At 41.2% G+C, this 22,891-nt stretch overlaps 1 protein-coding gene and 1 long non-coding RNA gene across 2 annotated transcripts in view; one reads left to right on the top strand and one right to left on the bottom strand.

Annotated features, from left to right (window-relative positions):
• Zp3r (zona pellucida 3 receptor) overlaps positions 1–14,186 on the top strand; it is an 82,525-nt gene extending 68,339 nt beyond the window's left edge. The window contains exon 11 of the mRNA XM_011247992.3: positions 14,107–14,186. Coding sequence (XP_011246294.1) covers positions 14,107–14,171 — 65 coding nt within the window. The 3' untranslated portion in view covers positions 14,172–14,186. The remainder of the gene's footprint in view (positions 1–14,106) is intronic.
• The window catches only part of Gm16083, a 42,012-nt gene continuing 23,357 nt past the window's right edge, over positions 4,237–22,891 (bottom strand). The window contains exon 3 of the long non-coding RNA XR_878517.2: positions 4,237–5,026. This is a non-coding gene — a long non-coding RNA (predicted gene 16083). The remainder of the gene's footprint in view (positions 5,027–22,891) is intronic.

The raw sequence follows: 22,891 nt of genomic DNA, 5'->3' as shown, positions 1-22,891 counted from the left end.
CAATTCTGAATATCTACGCTCCAAATGCAAGGGCAGCCACATTCATTAAAGACACTTTAGTAAAGCTCAACGCACACATTGCACCTCACACAATAATAGTGGGAGACTTCAACACACCACTTTCATCAATGGACATATCGTGGAAACAGAAACTAAACAAAGACACAGTGAAACTAACAGAAGTTATGAAACAAATGAACCTGACAAATATCTACAGAACATTTTATCCTAAAACAAAAGGATATACCTTCTTCTCAGCACCTCACGGGACCTTCTCCAAAATTGACCATATAATTGGTCACAAAACAGGCCTCAACAGATACAAAAATATTGAAATTGTCCCATGTATCCTATCAGACCACCATGGCTTAAGACTGATCTTCAATAACAACATAAATAACGGAAAGCCAACATTCACGTGGAAACTGAACAACACTCTTCTCAATGATACCTTGGTCAAGGAAGGAATAAAGAAAGAAATTAAAGACTTTTTAGAGTTTAATGAAAATGAAGCCACAACGTACCCAAACCTATGGGACACAATAAAAGCATTTCTAAGAGGGAAACTCATAGCTCTGAGTGCCTCCAAGAAGAAACGGGAGAGAGCACATACTAGCAGCTTGACAACACATCTAAAAGCTCTAGAAAAAAAGGAAGCAAATTCACCCAAAAGGAGTAGAAGGCAGGAAATAATCAAACTCAGGGGTGAAATCAACCAAGTGGAAACAAGAAGAACTATTCAAAGAATTAACCAAACGAGGAGTTGGTTCTTTGAGAAAATCCACAAGATAGATAAACCCTTAGCTAGACTCACTAAAGGGCACAGGGACTAAATCCTAATTAACAAAATCAGAAATGAAAAGGGAGACATAACAACAGATCCTGTAGAAATCCAAAACACCATCAGATCCTTCTACAAAAGGCTATACTCAACAAAACTAGAAAACCTGGACGAAATGGACAAATTTCTGGACAGATACCAGGTACCAAAGTTGAATCAGGATCAAGTTGACCATCTAAACAGTCCCATATCACCTAAAGAAATAGAAGCAGTTATTAATAGTCTCCCAGCCAAAAAAATCCCAGGACCAGACGGGTTTAGTGCAGAGTTCTATCAGACCTTCAAAGAAGATCTAATTCCAGTTCTGCACAAACTATTTCACAAAATAGAAGTAGAAGGTACTCTACCCAATTCATTTTATGAAGCCACTATTACTCTGATACCTAAACCACAGAAAGACCCAACAAAGATAGAGAACTTCAGACCAATTTCTCTTATGAATATCGATGCAAAAATCCTCAATAAAATTCTCGCTAACCGAATCCAAGAACACATTAAAGCAATCATCCATCCTGACCAAGTAGGTTTTATTCCAGGGATGCAGGGATGGTTTAATATACGAAAATCCATCAATGTAATCCATTATATAAACAAACTCAAAGTCAAAAACCACATGATCATCTCGTTAGATGCAGAAAAAGCATTTGACAAGATCCAACACCCATTCATGATAAAAGTTTTGGAAAGATCAGGAATTCAAGGCCCATACCTAAACATAATAAAAGCAATCTACAGCAAACCAGTAGCCAACATCAAAGTAAATGGAGAGAAGCTGGAAGCAATCCCACTAAAATCAGGGACTAGACAAGGCTGCCCACTTTCTCCCTACCTTTTCAACATAGTACTTGCAGTATTAGCCAGAGCAAATCGACAACAAAAGGAGATCAAGGGGATACAAATTGGAAAAGAGGAAGTCAAAATTTCACTTTTTGCAGATGATATGATAGTATATATAAGTGACCCTAAAAATTCTACCAGAGAACTCCTAAACCTGATAAACAGCTTCGGTGAAGTAGCTGGATATAAAATAAACTCAAACAAGTCAATGGCCTTTCTCTACACAAAGAATAAACAGGCTGAGAAAGAAATTAGGGAAACAACACCCTTCTCAATAGTCACAAATAATATAAAATATCTTGGTATGACTCTAACTAAGGAGGTGAAAGATCTGTATGATAAAAACTTCAAATCTCTGAAGAAAGAAATTAAAGAAGATCTCAGAAGATGGAAAGATCTCCCATGCTCATGGATTGGCAGGATCAACATTGTAAAAATGGCTATCTTGCCAAAAGCAATCTACAGATTCAATGCAATCCCCATCAAAATTCCAACTCAATTCTTCAACGAATTAGAAGGAGCAATTTGCAAATTCATCTGGAATAACAAAAAACCTAGGATAGCAAAAACTCTTCTCAAGGATAAAAGAACCTCTGGTGGAATCACCATGCCTGACCTAAAGCTTTACTACAGAGCAATTGTGATAAAAACTGCATGGTACTGGTATAGAGACAGACAAGTAGACCAATGGAATAGAATTGAAGACCCAGAAATGAACCCACACACCTATGGTCACTTGATCTTCGACAGGGAGCTAAAACCATCCAGTGGAAGAAAGACAGCATTTTCAACAAATGGTGCTGGCACAACTGGTTGTTATCATGTAGAAGAATGCGAATCGATCCATACTTATCTCCTTGTACTAAGGTCAAATCTAAATCCATACTTATCTCCTTGTACTAAGGTCAAATCTAAGTGGATCAAGGAACTTTACATAAAACCAGAGACACTGAAACTTATAGAGGAGAAAGTGGGAAAAAGCCTCGAAGATATGGGCACAGGGGAAAAATTCCTGAACAGAACAGCAATGGCTTGTGCTGTAAGATCGAGAATTGACAAATGGGACCTAATGAAACTCCAAAGTTTCTGCAAGGCAAAAGACACCGTCAATAAGACAAAAAGACCACCAACAGATTGGGAAAGGATCTTTACTTATCCTAAATCAGATAGGGGACTAATATCCAACATATATAAAGAACTCAAGAAGGTGAACTTCAGAAAATCAAATAACCCCATTAAAAAATGGGGCTCAGAACTGAACAAAGAATTCTCACCTGAGGAATATCGAATGGCAGAGAAGCACCTGAAAAATGTTCAACATCCTTAATCATCAGGGAAATGCAAATCAAAACAACCCTGAGATTCCACCTCACACCAGTCAGAATGGCTAAGATGAAAAATTCAGGTGACAGCAGATGCTGGCGTGGATGTGGAGAAAGAGGAACACTCCTCCATTGTTGATGGGATTGCAGGCTTGTACAACCACTCTGGAAATCAGTCTGGCGGTTCCTCAGAAAATTGGACATAGTACTACCGGAGGATCCAGCAATACCTCTCCTGGGCATATATCCAGAAGATGCCCCAACTGGTAAGAAGGACACATGCTCCACTATCTTCATAGCAGCCTTATTTATAATAGCCAGAAGCTGGAAAGAACCCAGATGCCCCTCAACAGAGGAATGGATACAGAAAATGTGGTACATCTACACAATGGAGTACTACTCAGCTATTAAAAAGAATGAATTTATGAAATTCCTAGCCAAATGGATGGACCTGGAGGGCATCATCCTGAGTGAGGTAACACATTCACAAAGTAACTCACACAATATGTACTCACTGATAAGTGGATACTAGCCCCAAACCTAGGATACCCAAGATATAAGATACAATTTGCTAAACACATGAAACTCAAGAAGAATGAAGACTGAAGTGTGGACACTATGCCCCTCCTTAGAATTGGGAACAAAACACCCATGGAAGGAGTTACAGAGACAAAGTTTGGAGCTGAGATGAAAGGATGGACCATGTAGAGACTGCCATACCCAGGGATCCACCCCATATTCAGCATCCAAACGCTGACACCATTGCATACACTAGCAAGATTTTATTGAAAGGACCCAGATGTAGCTGTCTCTTGTGAGACTATGCCGGGGCCTAGCAAACACAGAAATGGATGCTCACAGTCAGCTAATGGATGGATCACAGGGCTCCCAATGGAGGAGCTAGAGAAAGTACCCAAGGAGCTAAAGGGATCTGCAACCCTATAGGTGGAACAACATTATGAACTAACCAGTACCCCGGAGCTCTTGACTCTAGCTGCATATGTATCAAAAGATGGCCTAGTCGGCCATCACTGGAAAGAGAGGCCCATTGGACTTGCAAACTTTATATGCCCCAGTACAGGGGAACGCCAGGGCCAAGAAGGGGGAGTGGGTGAGTAGGGGAGTGGGGGTGGGTGGGTATGGGGGACTTTTGGTATAGCATTGGAAATGTAAATGAGCTAAATTCCTAATAAAAATGGGGAAAAAAGAACAGTTATGTAAATTTTAAAAAAATCATAATTATTCTTTATTCATTTTCAAGAAAAAGTCACTTGTTCTTCTGAAATTTAGTTATTATAAACTGCAACTAAGTTTTGAAACGACATTTTTTCAGCCAATTAATCTCTGAAAGAAAAGCCTATTAAACAATGTTAAAGTATTCGAGTATTTTGAATTGAAAACAATAACCAAAATCCTTCTGATTAGTACATTGAAATTGTGTGTTTTAGTAAGCCAGGGTTCATTTCTTCTATTTTTTTCTTAGAAGTTGAAACATGACTGTATTTTCATCAATATTTCAGAGAAATTTGCTCAGTTATATTTGGATAATACTTCCCATTTTTCTGTGAGGGATAAGCATTTTAGCTACTGTCAGCAATGCTTCCAGCCCAGCTGTTAGTGTGGGCCTTTTTAGGACAAGGTCAGGAGCGCATTCTCTTTGGACAACAGTGTCTGCCTCCCCCAGGAACAGATCAGCACAAGTGGTGGGCAACAGTTAGAATCTAAGTGATGGTTGCCTTTGGAAGATGAACTTTAGGGAATAGCCAGTGAAGCAGTTCAAGATGGCGAAGGGAAACTTCGAGTTGAGGTTAAATATTCATGAAGAATAATAGATGTGCTTTCCCATAGCTTGTCTTTACTTTCAAACAAAATTCCCAGTTTCATCCAGACCCCAAGTCATTAGATTGTCTGAAAGTCATTCATCTTCCCCGTGTCTTCAACTATCTGAATTTTGGTGCATGTTGTCTATGCAGGAGTGGACCAGTTCTCAGACTAGGGTAGTATCATACGGGTGATCATCCTGTGCCTTCAGAGCAATAGAAAACCCAGGAATTACGGATAAGAAATGTGCACTGAGGTACTATGAGAAGAACTCTCTTTTAGACTGGATTCTAGAGGCTTTCATTCAGAGACTTTCAACACTCTGTTCTGTCTGGGCTGTGTAGAAGGGAAGTTTCACTGTAGATTTAAAAAAAAAAAAACCTGTTTATCTATGGACAATTCTGGCTGAAGATGCCATTTTCCTTTAGCCATTGCTCCTCAGCCTGGCCTGTCTCCCATGCTAAGATCTATGATTCCAGCAGACACCAACCACATAGTATGTGTGTTTGTGTGTGTGTGTGTGCCTTTCCTCATATTTACTCCAAGGAGTTTTGCCTAAAGAGTCTTGGAACTATTAACATAAACACACAAAATACCAGTTCATGGCTCTTTCATTAACTTCCAGACTCCTAACCCCAAGACAGAGCTATATCAACTTGGCTCCGCCAAACCTTCACTCTGTTCCTGGTCTTCAGACCATTCTCTGCTTCAGTTTTAGTGGCACATTGCAGGGACCTTGCCTCTGGAAAAGGATAGCTCCCCAAAGCCCTGGTTTTCTTAGGTTAACTATAAATGATATTTTTTTAATGATTTCTTTGGGGGGTCAAGTTTGTTGGACTACTGGCTTTAATGTTCTGATTTTATATCTTTCTTGCCACAACTTTTATGAGATCTGAGAGTTTTCTGTTGGAGATTTTTTTAAAGATGTAATCATGTCATTGCAGTTGGTGATGCTTTGATTTCTTCTTTAGGTTTGTCTGCTGTTTATTTGGTTTCCTTGCTTATTTATTTATTTATTTATTTATTTATTTATTTATTTATTTATTTATTTATTTATTCACTTTGCATTCCGATCTCAATCCCGCTTCTTCTCCCAGTCTCCCCTCACATGGTCCTTCCTTTCTTCCTCCCTTCCAATCTCCTCTAAGAAGGGAGAAGCCTTGCCTCTGTATCACCCTACACTGGCACATCAAGTCACTGTAGGACTAGGTGCATCCTCTTCCACTGAAGCCAGACAAGGTAGTCCAGTTAGGAGAACAGGATCAACACAGGCAACAAGAGTCAGGGACAGTCCCCACTCCAGTTGTTGGGAGATTCACATCAAGAAGACCAACAGAGTCAACTAACCTGGACCCATGGGGGCTTTGAGAGACTGAACCACCAACTAAAGAGCAAGCATGTGCCAGACCTAATTCCCAACCCCACACATATCTATTGGATGTGCAGCTTGTCCTTCATGCAGGCTTCCTTGACGTTTTGAGCACTGGATTGAGTTAAGAGCAAAGAGAGGGGTTATTCTCATTTCTTAATTAAAAAGAAAATGCTTTCAAGTTTATGATTATCACATTCATAGAATGGTAGCTATAGCTTATTTTTTCAAACACACCCATCATTATATTGATCTATGTTCCCTCTATCTCATGCTTCTCTAGGCCTTTTATTATGAAAACCCAATGAGTTCTGTCCAAGGTCCTTTCTGTGTTTACTGGGATGTTTATGTGATTTCCCCCCATCCCAGTCTATCAATAGGTTGATTTCCATTTATTGATTTGTAAACTAACTTTTAATGTTTGTGATAAAAGCAACTTAGTCATGGTATATGGTCATCTTAATGTATTCCTGAATTCAATATGTTATTACGGTACTGAGAGTTTTTGCTTCTATGTTCATCATCAGAGATATTGGTTTTGCTTGTTTTGTGTTCATCTGGCTCTAGTGTCAGGATAATGGTGCCATTGTAGACCAAATTTGTTACTCTTCTTCCCCTTCTAGGTTAAAAGCCTGGAGAACATTAATATTAACTCTTAATGTTTGGTAGAACTCAGCTGTGAAGACAATCAGTCCTTGGGTATTTTTTTTTTACAGAGATTTTTTTTTTTTTTGATACATCTTCCATTCTGTTGTTATGGATCTGTTTGGGTCACTTATATCTTCTAGACTTTATTTTGGCAGGCCATATGTGGCCATTCATTCTACATTTCCAGGGTATTCCTAATGATCCTATGGGTTCCATTGGAATCTGTTGTGACCTCTCCTTTTACATTTTTAATTTTATTAATTTGGGTCCTTTCTTTATCTTGGTTACTTTGAGTAAGGAGATCTTCTACATATTTTTAAAGAACCAACTCCCATTTGAATGATCTTATATATTGCCCTTTAGTGTCTGCTCATTAATGTTTTTCTGACCTTTATTACTCATCACCACCTATTGCTTTGGGGTTTGACTTCTTCTTGCTCTTCTAAGGCCTGGAGGTCTTACCCAGCATTTATGCTATGTATTTGAGAACTGTTTGATACTCTAATGTAAACAATCATAGCTATATTCCTCACTCTTAATTATCTTGGCTGTGTCTCCAGTATTTAGGTAAGTTGTATGTTAGTTTTCATTTGATCCTAGGAATGTTTAATTTTCTTCATAATTTCTTCATGGCTCTTCTGTTGTTCATTTGGAATTCAGTGTAATTTCTCTTGCCCTTGCTTTCTAGCTTTTGTCTTCTCTGTTCCTATAAAATAGGAAATTCTATCCATTGTTGCATGTAACTTTGTTACCCTGCCTAAGCTCCAGGAATGGACTACACTACCCAACTTCCCTTGAACCCATGGGTAAAAGACACAGACACACACGGTTGTTCAATTTCAAATGCTGGGCGCAAATCATATCCTGCCTGAAAAACTGTGCCCTTATCAATATTCTTAACTGTACACCTTTCCACCTACCCTAAACTTTAGTTGCTCAGTTACATCTAGTCTCTGCTAAACACCTCATCCCCCCACCTGCAGAAGCGGCCTATGTGTCCACTCCATTCAAGATGGCTGGTCACCTTTTCTCCATCATAAGCATGGTAAACTCTCCTCTCCTCTCCTTGCATCTATCTCCTGACTCTAGGAAACTAAAAGTCCTGCCTAGCCCTTTCACCCAACAATTGGCCCATGGCTTCTTTACTGACAGATCAAGAACCAATTGAGGAACAGGACCTTAGCATCATAACCATTCTTACACACTCTTTTTTTTTTTTTATTAAGACTTGCTTTGAGGCCTAGAATGTGGTCTGTTTTAAGGACAAGAATAATGTATATTCCTTTTCTATTGAATAAAATATTATCTGCAATATGTTTAAATTTGATTTATTAGATAATTTGTATCTTGGGTTTCTTTGTTGCATTTAGTTTGGATAACACATATAGAGTTAAGAACTAGGTATTGAAGTCACCAATTATCATTTTATAGAATTGTAAAGAGAATAAAAGGTTTAACAACGTGATTTAAAAAAACAACAACAAAAAAACCCCTTTAAGCCAAAAATATAAAGTTAAAATCTACAAGCATAGTAGTTTGTTTTGTTTTGTTTTGTTTTTAAAGGGGGAGAGAGTAAAGGTGAAAGAAAAAGAAAAGAAAAAAAGAACAAATTTTTCCCAATAAAGAAAAATGTGTAAGCAAAATTTAGATGAATATATGAAGAAGAATAAAAAGAAAGCAACAGTTTTGTTATACAATAAAGAAAAAATATGACTAAGGGTCTAGAAATCAGACAGATCCCTGCTAAACTAGTAGGGGAAGGGGCTCTGGGAGTAGGGAGACTGACACTCTAACAGTCTACTCACTTTCTGTAGTCTCAGCTTCTCTCCAGGTTGAAAAAGGATGACACCTCAGTATCCTCACTGTCTACTGATACCCTCTACCTGTGTTCTACCTCTCCCTGGGAACAAGAAGCCCACAGCCCCTGTGTCTGTACGTTGCACCCAATCCCACTGATTCAGGGCTCTGAATACACTGGCCCTCCTTGTGAGCTGATATCTGTGTTCCATATTCATTTTCCTCTGGTGCATCAATTAGTATTTATACAAATGGAAATTAATTTTGTTATTTCTCTCATGTTTTGGCCCTCTCAACTCCTTCCCTATTCATTGCGGCTGATATTTGCAAAACTTCCCAAATGAGTGTCATCCGCAAATTAGCAAGTCATATATTTCCCTTTCAAAGCATGAAGAGGATTGGCCATGTCTACCCACCACCTCCCCCCAAAGCACACACCCCTGGGGCTACCTTATTAAAGTACACTTCACATGCACAGGTTGCTAAGCAGGTAGAGGATGGGATGGGGGTGTGGAGAAAAGAGATGGAGGAATCTTGGGGCTATAAGCTCAAGAGGAAGGCAGTGATACAGTGGAGAGGCCTCAATGCTTTCCTAGCAGGTACAAAGATCACAGTCACAGTAGTCTACGCCCAGGCCAACCTCTCTGAGCACTGCAATGTCGTCTCTGAGAAAGACTGGACTGATTCCATACAAAGGACATTGGTAAATAGGCTTTTGGGGAAAATTAGTATGTGGATAGGACAGTGACAGCTTCTCCCTGGCAGCATCTTCACATAAACTCACAGGAGTGAGATCACACCTGCACTTGCTCACAGAATAGGGAGATAGCGCTTTGCACTTAAATACTCAAGATGACTGAGTTGCATCTCCCTGATTCTATTGGGTCTGGACACAAATCCTCATCTAAAATTCTGGGGCTTGAGACTTCCTTCGTTTTTTTTTTTTTTTTTTTTTTTTTTTTGAGCATGTGCTCAGTCACATGGTTACAGTCTGTAACCATCAAGAGTTCAGCAGGCAGCAGCAGGCTGCTGTGGGAGGGGAGGGGAGGGGAGGGGAAGGAGGGGAGGGAGGGCCCAGCACCTCCTGCTAGTCTGGACCAGATTATGTAATCTTACAGTGTTGTGCCTGTGCCTGTTCGGAAGAAGCACCCAACACCTGATTTCTTCCTTTGACTATAAGGGCTTTGGATGGCCATACTTAGTCTGTGGGGTGGCCAGGGTCTTTTGTCCTCTGAAGACTCCAGATTGGAATCCCTGGGGTAGTTGAGGGATAACCCATAAGTGCATCGGGAGCACGAGAGCACGGAAAAATAGCTACAGCACTTGCTCCACACACTGATCTCAGGCTCAGAAAATCAAACCCCAGGGTTACTCTCACTTGGTGAGATCAGCTCCAGGACATTAAGGGCAGTGTTTCTTTCCACAACGTTTTGGCTTCTTAGTATCCGATCCTCCACTCTCCACAACTGTTGGCCAGACCAGTCTCTCACCCTAGGGCTGTGGCAGGTTAAAGGGCCTCCTCTACTGTGAGAGGAAAGGAGGGACTAAATAGGTTACACCAAGATTAATCTGTGAATGAAGCCAGCTTGCCGAGGAAGAGAGACAGGAGTCCTTTCCCTGCTCTGGCATCAAAGCAAGCCCAGGAAATACAAACGGAAGAGGGCAGAGGTGAGTTATAAAAGACCAGTCACCACATGGCCAGGTGCTTCCGGGGGCTTTCCTTAGCTCACTGTTCTATTTCCAGGCCTGGGAGTGCCCTTCCTATTCTTAAGAAGCTATTTCTATCCCGCGTCTAACTTAAAAGGCGTGACCTTCCTTCATCACCTCCTGGTGGCTGCCAGGATTTCACCGGATCTTGACTGTTTTCTCTTTAAACCCTAGTTGTCCTGGAGATTCCCTTTAAGTCTGTTTCCCAATTGTTTTTATTGAGGCTAAGCACACCCAAAAAGAGACTCAGCTTCCGCAGTGACCTGCAGTCTGTGCTCGCGCTTGCTCAGTGTTTTCTTTCCGTTTCAATGCTGTGTTTCTTCAGCTTCTTCTCTGCTCCCGATTCCTGGAATTCTTTCTTCAGCTTGTTCTGGATGCTGACTTCCACTGCTTTAACTCTGATTCATTCCATTGTCCAAGCTTCCTGCCTGCTTTGTTTCAACCTCAGCTTCTTCTGCTGCAGCGCTCCTCCTTGCTGACCTTCGAAGTCCGGTTCTGATTCCTTTTCCAGTTTGCGGACTTCCCCTCTGTGCCATTGGCTTTCCTATGAGGTCCTCGGGTGAGCGCATAGGCTTGCTTGTATCATTGCTGTTCACTGAACCAGTGAGCACCTTGCCTGGTGTCGTAGGACTCAATGCTCACCAATGGGAAACACAAGCTATGGCCTTTTCTCATTATGTGGGCTAATAGCACCTTCCTGCATGATGAAAGCTAAGGGCAGAAAAGAGTTTTCCAGGCTGTTCCCACCTGTTTCTCTCTGTCCTGCAACCAAACTGTGTTTGAAGAAGAAAGTGAGCCACCTCAAGGGCACCAACATCAAGCTACACAACATAGAGAAAGACACTGATGTTCACTGATAGCCACGAAAAGTGACAAAACTAATGTGCCAGAACACAATGAAGTTAAAAATTGTTTAAAGGGGGCTGGAGATGGCTCAGCGGTAAAGAGCATGCGCTGATCTTGCAGAGAACCCTGAAGGGACCCTGGCCAGCACGGCTCTGGCAGGCCTTGCCCTTCTCCCCTGTTCCCTCTGCCTTGCTAAAAACGGATAGATTACAGTCATAGCCACCAAGTTCTGTTTCCTTATTTGGCCACTTCCTCCTCCTGAGGCTGGAGGTCCAGCTATCAAAGAATTGAAGTCCACAGTCAAAAGCCCCCTTTGGCTCTCCTAATTAATGTGCCCAATAAAATATACCACATCCGCTCCATTAGTAGCCCATTCTAACACAGCCCTGCCCTTTTTGTTTTCTTTTTGTTTGTTTGCTTGCTTGTTTTTTTTTGTTTGTTTGGGGTTTGTTTGTTTGTTTGTTTGTTTGTTTCCAGACAGGGTTTCTCTGTATAGCCCTGGCTGTCCTGGAACTCACTTTGTAAACCAGGCTGGCCTTGAACTCAGAAATCCGACTGCCTCTGCCTCCTGATTGCTGGGATACGCCTGCAGGTCTTTTGTTGCTGCTTTTCTGCCTGAGTCAGAAAGCAGCCACTTTAACCCTCCCAGCGCCCCACCCCCCAACACTTAATAAAGGACTTCTCTGTGAAAACACAGGTGTTTGTGGTTTGTTTCTAATCCTGAGAAAGGGGAACCCCCTGCTGTGCATGGCCGATCTCCTAACCGATCCAGGTTCCCTTCCCAGCCCCTGGTGTCAGGTGGTTCCTAACTGCCAGTAACCCCAGCTTCAGGGATATGCGATGCTCTGGTCTCCACTTACTGTACACACGCCCACCAACCTACCTACCCACACCTATATATGAATAACTGACAACAAATCCAAATTCTTATTTTGAAATAGGAATTCAATGAAATGAGGGAAGAAGGAAAGGGAACAGTAAAGAAAACAGATGAAATACAAGGAAAAAAGAAGAGAGCAAAGTTTTGGAAAGAGAAAGCAGAAAGTTTCAAAATATTTTTAAAAACGAAAGACAAAAACAATAACTAGATTGTTTTAGTGCAAAATTAAGACAATTAAAAAAAAACACAAGACAGAGAAAGAAAGAAAGAAAGAAAGAAAGAAAGAAAGGAGAGAAAAGAAAAAAGAAAAGAAAAGAAGAGAAAGGAAGGAAGAAAGGATGGGCTGGAGAGATTGCTCAGCGGTTAAGAACATTGACTGCTCTTCCAGAGATCCTGAGTTCAATTCCCAGCAACCACATGGTGGCTAACAACCATCTGTGATGAGATTGGATGACCTCTTCTGGTGTGTCTGAAGACAGCTACAGTGAGTGTACTTATATATAATAAATATATAAATCGAGAGAGAGAGAGAGAGAGAGAGAGAGAGAGAGAGAGAGAGAGAAGAAAGAAAGAAAGAAAGAAAGAAAGAAAGAAAGAAAGAAAGAAAGAAAGAAAGAAAGAAAGAAAGAAAGAAAGAAAATCCAGTAAGGTAACTTCAAAAAGTTACAAAAGTATAGTAGAGACTAAAAGTGGAAACCAGGCACTAAAGGACTTCCCAGCAGAGAAAAGATACATAAACAAACTTAAATGGATGCGTGGCCTAGCAAAACGAAAGCACAGAAGGGCTGTAAGTACGTTAAAATGAAAATACTACCTAAAAAGCCGAAACATGGGAAGGGAAGAGAAAAACTTGACGTGTGAGAGAGGCACTTTTTGGGTTTGAAACCGGGCTACTGTTGTGCTATATCGCGAGGAGTGGGGTAAAGGAACTCAGGATTTCCCACGGTTTACACGGATGCCGAAGTTGTATGGGGCTTTTCGGTGTTACCTGGGGGAGGCGGGTGGGGGTCGGGGGTGGAAGGGAGGGCAAGCAACGCTTTAGTAGCGTCCATTCCTTGTGTTCTGGCGCACTCTGCTGGCCCAATTTAGCTTTGCAGACTGCAGCTCAATTTGTTCCTACCATACCTTTGTTTTCTATAAAGCACACTTCACCAAAACAGTAAACACAAGCCCTTAGACACAGCTTTCTATAAAATTCGATAGGACTTTCTAGAAGTCTTCCGGAGTATTCTCCATTCGGCTAAGGAGTACTACGAAGCCTGGTCAGTTAGTGGGTGGATGAGAACTGACAATCACCCCTCCACCTTGCACTCACACAGCTTGGCGCGCTCCATTGAGTTGTTGATGATTTGCATGTTGAGCCACAGGCTAAGGGTGAGGCAAGCGAGGTATTCGAAGTGGGCATCAAAACAAGGAAGGAAAGTAAAAATCCCCGGTAACCAAGATAAAGACAATTTTAGTGCACTGTTTCATCTGTTATCTTTTGACAATTTTGTACCTATAACCGTTCAGTTTCAATCCGTCATTACACTCTTATCCCACCACTGAGTCCTGTTTTGGAGCAAATCCACTCCTAGTTTGATATCTTTCTTTCTTTCTTTCTTTTTTTAAACACCATGTGAGTTTATGTTTGTTGGCATGAGTAGCGGGTTGTTTACTGGAAGGTGGGGAGTTGACCATTAGCACACCACTAAAGAAAGTAACTTCCTCCCCTGAGCAATGATTCGGCCTGCTGTCACCCAGGGTTCATAGAGCCTGAGCAGCCTTGCCCCACATGTGGGGAGATGGTGACAGTCAGATTCTTAGGTGGGTCCTGTGCAGGTGTCCACAATCCAGTGAACCAGTAAGAACGTAGCTGTGTGATCAGAAGACTCCCTTGCTAAGCATTCCTTCCCAGCCTCTGGTTACATTCTTGCTGCCCCCCTTCCACGATGCTCTCTGAGGCTTGGAGGTGGTGACACAGATGTCCTTTTTATTGCTGAGTATGTCCCAGTTGTCCGTTCACTTAATAGGTCTCTGTGTTAACCTCCACCCACAGGAAACATTTTCATAATGGATGCTGGGAACGGCCATAATCCACGTGGTTCATTGAGAAGTATGTAGAAAGCAACTTGATGCTCAATCCTTCTGCCGAACAACGGAACAACGGCAGGAGGCTCTGCCCAACCAAGTTCACTGTGCAGGCGTGGGTTTCCTGCTGGGGCTCAGGTTTCAAATCCAAAAAGTCTTTGTTACCCAGGTAATTGTTTTGTAATATTGAGTGGTGGGCATATCAGAAGCTGGGTAGGATTGTTGCTGGTTTTTCTCCACCAGCAGCTTCTAAGGCCCCTTCTAACACCATGAAAGCGAGCCAACACGGAGGAAGCTTCTAGCTCCCATTCAGCCTGCCTTCTCTACCTCCCACAACTCACACTTGAGTGTCTGGGGCAGTAAGGTCTTCTTGAGCTCTGATGAGCAACCAAGGCTACTGGCAGTAGCTTGTAATGTTTTGGGGTCCTTGGGGTTTCAGTGGCCAACAATTTATAAGAAGGTATCTTACACTTGGTAGTAATCCTTGGCTTCTGGGAAGAGTAAAGTCCACCTATGTGGTATTTCCACTTAACTTTTTAAAAATTACAATTTAAGTAAGACTTTCAAAATAGTAGAGACTTGGCATACATTCTTAGTATTGGTTAATACACACACACACACACACACACACTCACACACACACACTGCTGTCTTCTTTTGCCCATCTACCTATCACAACACAAAGTTCCTCCCTATTTACCTTTTGCTATCTCTCTCTCTGGGGGATCTTTACAAACACCAGAAGAGGCAAGGAAGTGGTCTGCACGAGCAAGAAGGGAATCTGGCTGAACACGACTTAGTTAGGCAGTGCTGGTTCACACTTCTAGAGTCTGACACCAGGCAGTTTATTTTAGCCATGTTTTAAGCACAGAACAACTTCAGAGGCAGGGGAAGTTTCCTGATGATAATTAACTCAATCCCTTCTGTACAGCAAAGCTTCAGACATGTTTACATTGAAATTCTTTACAAAATACGTATGACTTCTTCCATAAAGATGGCTTCTGTTGACTCAGAAACAAGGCTCAAGATAAGACTCTAAGGAAGATGACTTGGATAAACTTAACGCCCCTGGGAGTCAGGATTGACCTGGCCTAAGATAACTCTGTAGCCATCTCTCAGAAGGGTGAATAGAACCTATTGACTGAGAGACAATGCTCAAGACATAGGTAGAGAGAGTCTGGGATAAACATAGTCTGGAGGATTCAGGAGAAGCCTGGCCCTACAGATAACAAAAGATTCTACAGATAACTAACTACATTCATTCCCAGCTTTCCAGGTGGAAAATAGGTAAACATCTCCTTCCTTTGAAGCCTGCATGTTAACCTGCCTGTTTTCCCCAGTGCTTATCTGTGTGCTCAAGGATCTTGAACTCTCTTAGTCACCCCTCCTTTAAGGGAATTTCCCCACCTCATCTAATGGCTCCTTTCTATCTTCCTCCACTTGATTGGAGTCTCTGGTTCAAACAAAACAAAACAAAACAAAAAAACCAAAAACAAACAAGCAAACAAAAACCAGAAAAACTAGCCTTAGGAGTCCCATCTAGGATTGGCATAGTTGGAGGGGATGTGTGACATTTGTCTAGCTGGGCCCAGTCACCTCCTTCAGAATAACTTTCGCTGCTTCCTTCCGTTGACCACTGATTTGTATATTTCATAACTTCAATTTTCTTTAAAGCTGAATAAAATCCCATCAAATATAAGAGTTCATGACTCACCAAAGAATGACTCCCTTGACGTAAATACTAGGTAAACGCAAAGAGTGTTTTATTCTGCAGAAGTCCAGAATGCTGGGGTCTCCTCATTGCCAAGATAGAGAGATACCCAAATGAGCTTGCAGGCCCCATTTAAAGCACATTGGAATTCCGGGTAGGTGAGCTTTATCTTACTCTACTCTAGGCATTCTGAAACCATTATCAAGGTGTGAAGGCTGGAAATTGTTGCTGAGGAATTAGCTGAGGAAGTCTGGAAACTGCTGCTGACCCACTGTCCTTGCCTCTAAAAGCCAGGTGGTGGGCAGCCTCTGAAAGCAGGGCAGTTTCTGACTAGCTTTTCGTTTTCATTTTGTGTTTGTTTGCTTTGGTTTTTTGTTTGTTTGTTTTGGTTTTGGTTGTCTTTTTTCCTAGTAACTGACTTGCCTGGGTTTAGGCCTAGTCGCCTAAATTGCTGATTTGAAGCCTGTCATGGAATATGCCTGGCCTTCTCACATGTAGATGTATGGACTTTTTATCACCTATTCATCTGTTAATGGGCACTGTGGTGATTCCACTCCCTAGCTACTGTGATCAGAGCCTCAGTGGGCACAGATGTGCAAGTATCTGTAGTGCAGATAGTATTGGTGGTATAAGCCCAAGAATGGAATATGTGGGTCATGGAAGAGCAAATCTCTTTTTAACTCTGAGGCAACTCCACACTGACTAGTTTGTACTCCAGCTAACAGTGAATAAGGGCTCCTCATCTGCCATATTTAAGACAGATGGAATCTCAAAGTGGTTTTAATTTGACTTTTTCTGGTGGTTAAGAATTTACCACATACTTTTACTTTCAACATATTTATCAAACATTGTATTTCTTCTCTGTTCTATCCCACAGCTCAGTTTTAAATTGAGATATATATATATATATATATATATATATATATATATATATATATATGCCAATATTTTCTCACATTCTCTATGTTCTTCACTGGATTGATAAAACTATCAATTCTTGGCTTTGAAGGAGTTTTTTGTTGTTGTTGTTTTTCTGTTTTGTCGTTGTTGATGTTGTTTGTTTTTTTTAATTTCATGAGGTCCCACTTATTAATTGTTCTCTTTATTTCCTAAGTAATTGGTATCTTGTTTAGAAGTTCCTTACCTATACCTAGATTGGAGGGCACTCCGTATTTTTCCCCCTCAAATAGCTTCAGAGTTTCATGTCTAATGTTGAGGGTTCTTGATCCATTCAAAGTTAGTTCTTGCTCCCATGCTCGATTTGCTCTACAAAGGGATATCCATGTTGCTAGCACTATTTGTTCATGACATTACCTTTCCTCCAGTGACTGTTTGTGGTGTTTTGACAAAAACCAGGTGGCTGTGATTGTGTGGACTTGTATCTAGCTTGTATGGTCTATGCATTAATGTACCTGCTTGTTTTTAGCCGACACCATCCTGTTTTTATAACTCTGCTACACAACTTGAATCAGATATGTGGTGTCTCCTCTGTTCAGTATTGCTCTGGCTATTTGAAGTCTTGATGTTGCTCTAAATCCACAGATTACCTTTGGTATGATGGCCATTTTCACAACATTATTCCTACCAGTCCATGAACATGGGGTTGGGAAGGGTTTTTCCAATTTCTACTGTCTTTTTCAGTTTCTTTCTAAAGTGTCTTAACACTTTCATTGTCAAGTTTTACTTCTGTAGTAGATATATCCCAAGGTGTTTTTGTAAGGCTATTGTGGATGGAATTGCTTCCCTCATTTCTTCCCCTGCATGTCTGAAATTACTCTGTGGAAAGGCTCTTTCCTTCTGTCTTTGGTATACAGGAAAGCTCTTGCTTCTCTGTGTTAGTACTGTATGCTGCCACTTTGCTGAAAGTCACCGTTGGTTCTGTAACTTTTCTGGTGGAGTTTTTAGGGTATTTTCTGTGAATCATGGTGTCTGCAAATAAAGATTATTTGATTTCTTTCTTTCCCATTTGCCTTCTCTTTATCCCCTTCTCTTGTTTAATGGTTCTAGCTAAGACTTTAAGCACTATATTGAATAGGAACAGAGCAAGTAGCTACCCTTGTCTTGCTCTTGACCTTAGTGAAAATAGTGAAGATTTTTCCTCCATCTAGCATGGTGCTGGCTTTAGATTTATCACATAAAGCTTTATTATTAAAAACAAAAAACCAAGCAGTCATTAATATTCTAGTACCTGACAAAACCAATTGCAACCCAAAACTAATAATTAAAGAGAGCCCTTTCATTCTGATCAGAGAAACAATTAGCAAAAAGGACATTACAATTCTCAACATCTATACATTGCATAAAACTAGACCCTGTTTCTCAACACACTCAAAAATCATCTCCAAATGTATCCAAGATCTCATTGTAAAACTTAAAAGTTGAAAGCACTAAATGAGAATGCAGGGAGTGTCGACAACATACAGAGGATGAGGGCTTTGTAAATAGCACTCCAATTACTAACAAACTAACTCCAACGATTTACAAGTAAAACTAAGAAATCTTCGGTCCAGCAAAGCAAACAAAGAAGAAATATATGTCCAGTATCATTAGTCATCACGTAAAAGCAACTTAAAGGTGCTTTGAGATTCTGCCCCACCCCAGTCAGGATAGTTACGATCAAGAAATCAGGTGACAATAAATCCTGGCAAAGATGTTAGGAACAAAGAGTCCCGCTCATTGTTGGTGGGTGTGAAAACTGGTTTGGTCACTATGAAAATCAGTATGGCACCTCCTCAAAAACTTAGACATAGATTACCATAGGAGCCAGCTATGCCATTGCTGAGCATACACCCAGAGGGCTCTTATATTCTACTACATGGATGAGGTACTACTTGGATGTTGCTCATCCACATTCGTTGCTGCTCTCTTCACAGAAGATAGGAAGTGGAATCGGAGTGTCCATCAGACAATGAAAGGGCAATGAAAATATTGTATATACATAAAATAGAATTGTATTCGATGTAAAGAAAAATGAAATGTACAGAGGACAGTGAAAAAAACACAGCTATCATCTTAAAGGCAATAAGAAACAGTTTATTCTTGAGCCATTTTGGGTGAACAAGAACACACATTTAAGTTACTCCAAATTCCATGTTTCAATGTGGAAGCAGGTTCATGGAGTTTCATAATTTTACAGAACAAAGAAAATCATAATCAAAGCAAGTTTAAAATACATTGGTATGCATGTCAGAGAAGTGGCTCCAGCAAGATGCAGGGACCCCCTCCTTCTTATAGGTTTCAGGTGTCATCTGATGACATTCTTAGCTTTTGGTTGGCAGAAGTTAGTGATCTGCTAAGTGAAACTATTCCAAAAGTTCTTATCTATCAGTCATAGAGTGTTAGTTCTGACACAGAGGTAGGCAATGAATGGCTATTCCAAGTGACTAAAACTAGATGAAAATAAGGTAACGCTCCAATCTTTCTACAGTTCTGTGGTTCTAGTCATTCTATCAGTCTCAGCTGACACAGCTTCTTTTCAGGAATTTTTGTTCCCATGGGCAAATGGATTGGATTATTAAAACACTGTATTTAGTGAGATAATGCAGGCACTCAAAAATCAGAGTACTGTGTTCTCTGTCCTATATGAATCCTAGCTTTGATTCTCTGACTTTATATTCAACTTGGAGGAATTACAGAAGACAGGAAGCTTTAAGGAGACAGAGGATAAGAATAGGGAAGAAGGGAAAATGGGGTGGCCATTCAAATCGAAGGGAACACGAAGGAGCATGTAGAAACCTGATATCTGGTTTTTTTAAAAAATTATTCTAGAGTATCATGGCTTTATTGAACTTATCTAGAGTTACAATTTTTTTGAACAGAAGTTGGAGTCCCAATTTATTTTTTTAAAGATTTATTTATTTATAATATGTAAGTACACTGTAGCTGTCTTCAGACACTCCAGAAGAAGGCATCAGATTTCATTACAGATGGTTGTGAGCCACCATGTGGTTGCTGGGATTTGAACTTGGGACCTTTGGAAGAGCAGTTAACCACTGAGCTCTTTGGAAGAGCTCTTAACCACTGAGCCATCTCACCAGCCCCCCAATTTATTTTTTAAAAAAATCAATTTTTAAAATCTTTTTTGATTAGATATTTTCTTCATTTACATTTCAAATGCTACCCCCTTTCCTAGTTTCCTCTCCAAAAATCCCCTATACCTCCCCCTTACCCCTGCTAATAAATTCAGCAGGCAGAGAAACAATTGCCTTCATGGAATACCTACCAATAATGCTACCAGGCTCCATAAGATAATTTAGATTCTAGAAATAAAAAAAAAATGGTCCTGATTAATGTAAATGGATCACAAAACAAATCCTGTAGTTGTTATTCTGAGAAAGGGATTGGAAGGGATGAGAGTTTGATAGAAATGGGGAATCAGAAGAACAATCATAATACATTATGTAAAATTGTTAAATAAATTAATAAAAATAAGAAAATGTTATAACACGTACACACATGCGCTCACGTGTGCACACACACACACACACACACACACACTGCAGCACGCTGTTGACATGAGAAGAGAATTTGTAGATATCAGTTCTCTCTTTTCATCATGTGGGCCCTAGGGATTAAACTCAGGTCATTAGGCACCACCACCAACAACAAAAACCAATATTCTGGATTGACATAGTTCAGTTAACAAGAACAGTTAGCCAGAAGTGGAACGCTGGAAGGTAAAAGCAAGGTTAGTACATTCAGAGGCTTTCCCAGAAGTATGATAGATTGATAGATTAGCCCTTTGTCTTCATTTTGGCAGGTGGTACTATCTACTTGCTGAGTTTTATAGCCTTAATGGTACTTCCATCATGGAGTCAGTTGTGCTAAGGTCTCGTGGGCCTGTTATACACACAGAAGAGGAAGAGAGTTAACCATTTTCTCTTGGAAGATACAACCATTAATTGTCTTCATGTTTTCCTGTATCTGAAGCTGCTGCCACTTGTTCTAAACACTTTCCTGGGATAAGGACAGCAGGTGGCTAGTTGTCTCTGTCACACAAGTTGAGTTGGATTTTCATGGTCCTGGTTTTTATCTTCTAAATATTGAATCCTAGGACTCATGAAGACAACAGGGATAGAATACCACATTAGACTATGCCAGGGCAGAGGTGTCAGAGAATCAGCAGAACTGCCTGCTTGACATTTCCTCATGAGGATTATCAAATTATTGGGAATTTGTTCTAATACTTTGTCTTATTTTGGCTCCCAGAAGCCACTCTTCCAGACCTGAGGGTTTGCTCCCAACTGCCTTCGATTAATAATAAAGAATTGCCATACAGCCGATGGCTGGCAAGGAGACGGGCAGGACTTGTAGATTGGGCAAGGGAGGGCGGGAGGGAGGGAGAAAGAGAGGAAGAGAGGAAGATAGATAGATAGATAGATAGATAGATAGATAGAGAGGAGATTGAAGAGCTGCAGAAGAAAAATCATCCAGCAATGTAAGCAGAAAGGAAAATTTGCCCTATTGGGGGTTGGGAGGGGGTGCCCAGAAGGTAACAGGGCAACAAAAATAAAACATAAATTTAGAAGGTGTTAAGCATGGAATACTGGGGGGAAATTTGTGCTAGCCATGGAGAGGTTTAGAAATGCCTAGCATTGAGCTAGTCAAGGCATAGCAAAATTAGCTGGCATGTGTCTTTCATTTGTGAATCCATTGTGTTCCTGGGTGGGTACAGCACCTGCTGGGAGCCAACGCAGTTAAACCTATTCATCCCTATATCAAATCATCCCAGTTTAGCATGTCCCACCTTTTACCCCTTTGGCCTGCCATGCCCAGCCCAAAGTTGTCAACTCTCTTACTTCCTCCCACATTAGTCAAATAGTACTATCTATTAATCCCGGGGCTGGCTCTTGGTTTCGTTATCTGTTTCTCTGAATTTAATACATTTGCAAGTATTGATTTCATTTCCCAAATACATTTGATTTGCTCCTTCTTGTATCTCTTCTGCCACTTCTCCAGTCTAAGCTATCATCAACCCTGATTGATAATATTCAGTATAGCCCCCTGCTACTTTCCTGTTAGCAACAGTAGAGGAGATAGAACAAGAGGCTACCAGATGTTGACTGAGCAGGTTTTATGCCCACAGAAGCAGGGTATGGGGAGGGGGATGATGCAGAATCGTTTTGTTTCTGGGGGAATGCACCTGTTCCCAAAAGCAGGATATTGACTAGGTAAAAAGTTCAGCAGGAGAAGCAGAACAGAATGGGTTGCTAGGTACCTGTCTGTTATTAGACGCGTTCTCACGACCGGCCAGGAAAGACGCAACAAACCAGAATCTTCTGCGGCAAAGCTTTATTGCTTACATCTTCAGGAGCCAGAGTGCAAGAAGCAAGAGAGAGAGAAAACGAAACCCCGTCCCTTTTTTAGGAGAGTTATATTTCGCCTAGGACGTGTCACTCCCTGATTGGCTGCAGCCCATCGGCCGAGTTGACGTCACGGGGAAGGCAGAGCACATGGAGTGGAGAACCACCCTCGGCATATGCGCAGATTATTTGTTTACCACTTAGAACACAGCTGTCAGCGCCATCTTGTAACGGCGAATGTGGGCGCGGCTCCCAACATCTCCCCCTTTCCTTTTAATAAGAGCAAATAGGCCACCCATATTAATGAGAGTGGAGATAGAGGTCAAATCCCCAGTGTGTAGGTAAAGGAGCCATGTACAGGATTAGCTCTTAGGCTCACAGGCTTTTACCCAGAGCAACCCTGACCTGCTCCCGTGTCGTTTTGCCTGGGGGAAGGGAACTAGGACACTGAACCTTCATGAAAGATGACATGTCTCCCTAGAATAGGCTCATATATGCCGCAGAGCCTTTCCATTGCAGTGCTTAGCCGTGCAACTCTCTCGGGCTGCTGAAGCACACTCACTCTATCCCGTGCAATGAGTCTAGCCTCGTGAGATGTAAGAGCTGAGTGGCCAGCGACCTATTGCCTAAGCATAGATAACCATATATCAGGGGGAGCTCCATGTTCTAGTCCTGCAAGCGCCTGGGCAATAACCACCTTGTCTCTCCTAGTTTGGGCCTTAAGCTTACAGACCAATCAA

Source organism: Mus musculus, chromosome 1 (assembly GCF_000001635.26).
Source record: "Mus musculus strain C57BL/6J chromosome 1, GRCm38.p6 C57BL/6J".
In the NCBI taxonomy this organism is placed as follows: Eukaryota; Metazoa; Chordata; class Mammalia; order Rodentia; family Muridae; genus Mus; species Mus musculus.
The sequence above is the reverse complement of the archived record's forward strand: the minus strand, read 5'-3'. Positions and strand labels throughout refer to the sequence as shown.